At 47.3% G+C, this 6,356-nt stretch overlaps 1 protein-coding gene across 5 annotated transcripts in view; it reads right to left on the bottom strand.

Moving 5' to 3' along the window:
• LOC112834046 (uncharacterized) overlaps positions 1–6,312 on the bottom strand; it is a 342,252-nt gene extending 335,940 nt beyond the window's left edge. For 3 of the 5 annotated variants that reach the window (XM_073891876.1, XM_073891870.1, XM_073891872.1), the window contains exon 1: positions 5,310–6,304. In XM_073891876.1, coding sequence (XP_073747977.1) covers positions 5,310–5,743 — 434 coding nt within the window. In that variant the 5' untranslated portion in view covers positions 5,744–6,304. Of the gene's footprint in view, positions 1–5,309 lie in introns of all 5 variants that reach the window. The other 2 variants (XM_073891860.1, XM_073891865.1) reach the window with 2 other exon arrangements.
• Positions 6,313–6,356: the final 44 nt, after the last annotated feature.

Raw genomic sequence — 6,356 nt, 5'->3', positions numbered from 1 at the left:
GGGAGGAGGGAAGGGAGGGAGGGAGGATGGATGGATGCATGGATGTCACAAGCATCCTCCTAGCCAAAGTTTCAACATATCCTGGAGTTATCCTTGAATTTATCTCAACCAAAAAACAAACCAGATGAATTATCCCAATCAGGTAATTATCCATAACATTACCTTCAAGAACAATCTACCTTAAAATCTACTAAAGACATTAAGAAAAAAATCTTACTACTACTTAGTAAATACAGTGTAGTAGTCCTTTCTTTCATAACTACATTTTTGAGTTGCCAGTCTCCTAAGAAATTCTTTAATTCTACTTCTCATTATATTGCTCCTAGAGTTCTAGGCCAAATGTTATCCCTAGCATGGTTTAAGGTATTAATTTTAACAAAATGCTAATACAGTGGTAAAATGTATCATGTTTCACTCTTTCTTGTTCTTCTCAATGTTTTATGAACTTAAAAATAAATTACCTTGTTTCAGGTGTATTGAAACCCTAAAATATCACAAGGTTTGTTATGCTTTATTTGTAATATTTGCAAGATAGTGCAGGAATCCATTTGAATTTCAAGGTTCATAATGCAGAGTACATACTATTACAATGACAACAGTTAGTATAACATTATCTCAATAGCTGTATTTATTATGAAAAATTAAAACGGCCCTTCATAACTGTAGTAAAGTTGAAGGAAAGGTCTGTTCTAAATGACCTCTAATTTTTAGAATCCTAACTATTCAATATCCATCAAATTGAACATTAAATTTCAAGGAACAAAAAAACAGATGGGCATTTATACCATAGTTTGTGAAGAAACCCTGATAAGACTTCAGATGTCTCTTATTTGCAATTTTCCCCTGCCCTTGATAATGTACTTAAAGGAAACATTCTTTCTGTAATTATTGACATCAAGTTATCTGTATCAGCAATCCTATAAAAGAGGTCTCTAGTTCACCACCCAAACCTCAGCACTCTGTTTTCCATGTTCAGTAAGACCCTTAGAAAACACAAGACCTTAAAAGAATTAATAAAAGGTATTCTAATATGAATTCATTTTCTTCCAAACTATAACTCCTGGTTCTATCCTGGTACCCAGTTTTGATTTTCCACCTTAGATAGATTTAAGAGATATTCAAAAGCAAAGTGTGCACAGGCACAAAAAGGGGAATTTGTCATTTTCCCCCTCCAAACAACCACTATTTATATAATATTGCTGCCCTCATAAAAGGGAATCCATTACCATCAGCAATTCATGTCCCTGCTTCAGCATCAGATGCAAACAGGATACGGAAACAAGATCTCCCTCCTCCATTTACTTTTTGTTCATTCCAACCTCTGGACATAATTCTCAGTTCCATTCCATTGGCCTGCTTCATCATCTGACACTCCTGATTTTTACCTTCTCAAGTCTTAGTGATCATCCTGAGGTTATATATTCTACAGAATGAGTTTGCTCATTACCCCCCAGACAGCAACTTAAGGAAATGCATCTTGAACAACCCAATTCTCAAATTCAAGCGTATTATCCTGAAGTCCCTCCCCCTGCCCTATTCTGTTGAGAATGTTTGACTTTTCAATAGTAATCAATGTGCTTTTTGGTAATCGATACACTTTTCATTAAAAATATTTCCTCAGTTGGAAGACATGGGTACAGGGGCTTTGTTAAAAGAGCAAATGCTTCTTTCCCCAGTCTTCCCCAACAAAACAGTAAATCAGTATTAAAACAAAACAAAATGCACTTGGATGGTGTATTAGCCCTATGAAGGGGCATATGGAAAAAGCACAGGAGTAAAGGAACTGCACCCCACCACGGCCAAGAAGGGAAGCTACGAATGAAGGCAATTTTCATGAAAAAACACATCCCAAAATGTACAAGCTATTTATTTTAGAAAAGGGGGTGAGAGAGGAGAGAGCCATACAGACAGAGGTGTGTAGCACTGATAGATAAACTAGAATTCTTCTCTATTAACCTACACTCTAAAACCTAACTGTATCCGGCAATCTAAAGTTTAAAAACAAAACCGATCCCATCACAATTTAAGCTGAACAATACTTCCTTGATGAAAATCAGACGTTTTGCACTTATTTTGGCAGAATTATCTTCTAACCTGATACACAAAACTAGTATCGCTTTTCCAAAACAACACTTAAAACATGAGCTTTCAAGTTTCTTACAAACTGCAAGTCTTAAAATTAAAAGCCTCATCCCTTTAACATCATATATCCTAAGCCACTGATTCAAAATTACCTTCTGTATCATTGACGCCTAGTATTGGTTTGCAATGAAATCTGTACAATTAATAATAACCTTCTTCGCTCCTAGAGAGCCAAGGATGACATATCTTCTTATCTCCCTACTTGTTCCATTAGATTGACATATTTTGCCTCATCTGTCACCTTCCATAAAAACTCTGCTTTCAGATATGAGTTAATTCATTTTTAGTTGTCCTCAATGTTCTAAAATAGTGATGTTTGACAGAATTAATACAGTGCTCTAGTTCTCTCTGTTCAACTGGTACTTAATTAAAGATCTTGGAGGCCATCTTTCTCTCAGGTTACACCACGTAAGGAAGGAACGTTACTTCCTCCAGACAATGGGATAAGCCACATGGCACTAAAGCTGCCATCCCCAGGTCTCCCATTTAACAGATTGCTTTACCGTGTATAAACTACCAGCAAGACAGACTACCACTTTATTTCACACTGATTTATTTTTCACATCTCTGAACCCTAAGTCTACTTTGCCTACACTCTCTCTTGCCTTTTGAATCTCCAGAATTTCTGGAGTTTTAACACTCCTTTATAATTTTATCATTGCTTCTGTTTGAAATGCACCTCAGAAAGTCCTAATGACGTCTAATCTGTAAGATTTCTTGAATCTCTGGTTAACAATGCAGAAAAGTCTTGAAGCAATCAGAGCGCTACCTTGGAGCACAAACTGAAAACTCCGTTTTAAATTCTTTTGAATTAGTATCTTGTGGAGAACAGCCACTCCACTTGATATGTCATAATTTTCATTTCTAAAGGTAGCATGGATAATTTAAATTGGCACTTTCTATTTATTACACAAATAATTGTTCTCTTGGATGACTTTTTGAAAGCTAGCACTTCTTGATCATTTTCTGGCTATACTGGAGCCACAAGAGACATGTCAATTTAAGCAAACTTCAGGAGCAATAAACTAACAAACAGACTCTAGGTGGTGGTATAGGTTATTTTTTATCATGATGTTTTGCTCTTAAAACTGCAAGAGTCAGAAGAGCCTTTAGCCTCCTTTACAGACACTTCTTTATTACAAACTTACAATCTTTTAGGGTGTTTAAATTAGTAAAATCCAAGTTCTACAGAGTTTTGGAGACAAATTCAAGAAATGGATCTAAGTCAAGTTTTCCCACAGACATTACACCAGGGTTTCAACTGCTTCAAAAGCACTGCGGAGATCTCACTTTATGAGTAAAACTAACAATGAGCAGTCCTCTTTTTTTTTTTTTTTTTTTAATATGTATTTATTCTTCAGGCACTTTCAGGGTAAGTATGGAAAGAGGTGTTTCCCCACCAGAGTGAATGAAGCGGGCTGGAAGAACAGTCAGTCCCACAGTCTGCAGAGGAGTAGCTGTTCCAATGACTGATTGTTCTTCTTTGTCTCTAGGAACTAATTCCAGACAGAGAAAAGTTACTACTGCTGATGAAGCCTTACTCTCTGAACCAGCTAAACCCACTCGACATTACCAAACCACCGGGCAAAACCAAAGCAACTTATTTCTAAGGTGAAAAACATTTCAACATACTCCAGGCAGCAACCTACTTAGGTGCCAGGCGATTGAAGCACTATATTTGTTTAGAAGTTCCACTTATTTCAGTGTCTCTCCCACGAAGGTGGCAACCTGGTGGTTAAACATTGAATAATCCATCGGGAGGATGCACCCATTTGCTAAACCTATGGTTCACTACTAAGCAGGTTCAATGTAATTCATAACTTTAAAGAATGAATTAAACCAAAGCCCTCTGCTTCACAGATCCCAGCCTCCCAAATGTAAAGAGTACTCATCGTATATAACCCAACGCTAGTTTTACTTTGGACACCTAGACAGTCTTTCTTCCTCTAAAGACAGTTTTTCAGCCCCGCACAATCTCACAATTTAATCATCTACATCACCGGAGACAAACTCCAACTTAGTTCCACCGACTGAGTGAAAAGCCCTTGTAGCTAGGAACGTCTTAATTTTTGTCCAAAATAAAATGTCCTATTAAGAAATTTAACGCAAAAGTACTTATCATTCTGTTCTTCTTTTACTATCTTCAGAAACCAATTAAATCACTAATGAGATAGAAGGTAGAACCGCCTGTAATGCTTCAGAGATCAACATGTGTCACAGACTCCCAGCTTGTTTGCCTACGAGACACAGTTGATTCCTTTGTTCCTTCAGCCCGAACACCAACTCTTGGTTAAAAATTTGGAAACAACTTTGGAAGGATGGGAGGGTTTGTAGACTTCCAGGGAAACCGTTCATAAAACCATATTCACTAGTAGTAAGGAGGACACGGATATAAGAGAGAAAAGAAGCCTCCCAGGACCTCCACAGGGCTCACCCCAAATGTGAGCCCCGCTTCTGGCTCAGGGCTAAAGTGATGGTTGAGGCCTCGGGTCCAAAAAGCCTCGCCCTCGGGGCAGGGGGGTGCGGGGGGAGGACAAGGACCGACCGACCGGTCACGCCTGTGGGGTCTGGTGGGGGCCCAGAGAGCCGTCCCCTTTTTCCTGTTCACTTTTCTTGACCCGGAATCCGGCGAGCACTGAGCAGGGAGGCACCGGGCGAGAGGCAGGTGGCAGCCCCCGGCGCCGCCCAGGTCGCCCCGGGCAGCAGAACCGAGAGCTGCGCGGCGAGAAGCGCCCGGCACTCCGAGCCGAGGGAGCAGACGAGCGGGGCGCGCGACCCGGGCCGGGCCACCCGTGCCCGGTCCGCCTCAGGGGACACACGGCGGCTGCCCCTCGGCCCAGGACTGCCACGGACCGGGCGGTGAGCCCGGAGCCAACTCCACAACTTGCCGGCCCGGCTGCCTGGGCCCCCCGAGTTCCCGGGAAGATTCGGACCCCGCAGGAGGGGCGGAGTATCCCCGGAAACAATTCCTCCCCGCCGCCGAGCCCACCCCGCCGTCCGCGTTCGCTCCCGCCGGCGGCCGCGCGGTCCCCGCCGCCCCGACGCCCCCGCGGCCCTGCCCGTCAACGCCTCCAACGCCGCCGCCGCCGCCGCCGGCCGCGCTCCCGGGCCGTTTCCGGCGGCGCCCGCGGCCGCTCCCGGAGCCCCCGGCCGCGGCCGCCACTCACCCGAGGCCGCCGCGGCTCCGAGCCTGGGCTCCGTCAGGCTCACTCCACGAAGGCGCCCCGCCGCCCCGTCCTCCCCCGGCGCCCCGGCGAGCTCTTCCCTCAGAGCAGCAGTGCTGCCAAGCACAGTGGCGGCCGCGGGGCCACCGGCGGGCGTGCGCTGGCGGGAGGGAGGGCTTGGGGCCGGGTCGTCCCTCCGCCTCGGCCGCCGCCTCCTCCGCCTCCTCCGCCTCCTCCGCCTCCTCCGCCTCCTCCGCCTCCTCCGCCACCGCCGCGCCGCCGCCGCCGCCGCCGCCTCCTCCCGAGTTCGGGGCTCTGCTGCAATGTCTGCGAGGCTGACTTTGAGCGCCTCGCTCGCCGCCCGCCCGCAGCCGCGCTCCTCCCTCCGCCGCCGAGTCCGCCGCGGCCCAGTCCCTCCCCTCGCCGCTCCACGCCATTCAGCTCTTCAGCCAAGTTTCTTAACCCTTTTTTCCCCCTCCCTCCCATTGTCACCCGGGCAGGAGAAAGCAGCTCGGGTCCCCGCAGCTCGTGGGAGCTGAGGAGCCCCCCCCCCCCCCCTTTTTGTTGTTTTCCTCCTTGCCCGCCCTCCGGATGGCCGGGCGGGGGCTGCAGGGCCCAAAGGCGGCGGGAGGACCGCGTCGCCCGGGAGAGGTGGGTGCTCCAAGCGCCCGAGCCGGCCCCCTCGGCTCCCGGCTCTGTCCAGCCGCCCCTGACCGCCGGAGGAGCCTGGACAGCTCCTCCCGGGCCCGGGGGCTTGTTCTCGTTACACAGGCCGAGGGCTCGCGTTTGGGACACAGCCTGGGGGCCGGGACGCCCAGGTCCCGCTTGGGTGCTGGCGCCTTGGCGTCCCCCTCCCATTTCACCCCACGACACGCGTTCCCTCGGCTCCTTCTCACCCACCCCCAGCTTCCACCACCTTGTAATCTGTGTGTCCTGCTTTAATCTTGGGGGGCACGGGCACTAACTCCAGGTCACTTTGACCCCACGCCTTAGCACGTAGTAGGCACCCAGGAATAAATGTGGAGTGACTCGGAGAGGAAAACTGGGGAG

Source organism: Callorhinus ursinus, unplaced genomic scaffold (assembly GCF_003265705.2).
Source record: "Callorhinus ursinus isolate GAN/ISIS: 27379988/994484 unplaced genomic scaffold, GSC_fseal_2.0 scaffold1, whole genome shotgun sequence".
NCBI lineage: Eukaryota > Metazoa > Chordata > Mammalia > Carnivora > Otariidae > Callorhinus > Callorhinus ursinus.
This window is presented reverse-complemented; position numbering and strand designations above follow the sequence as displayed.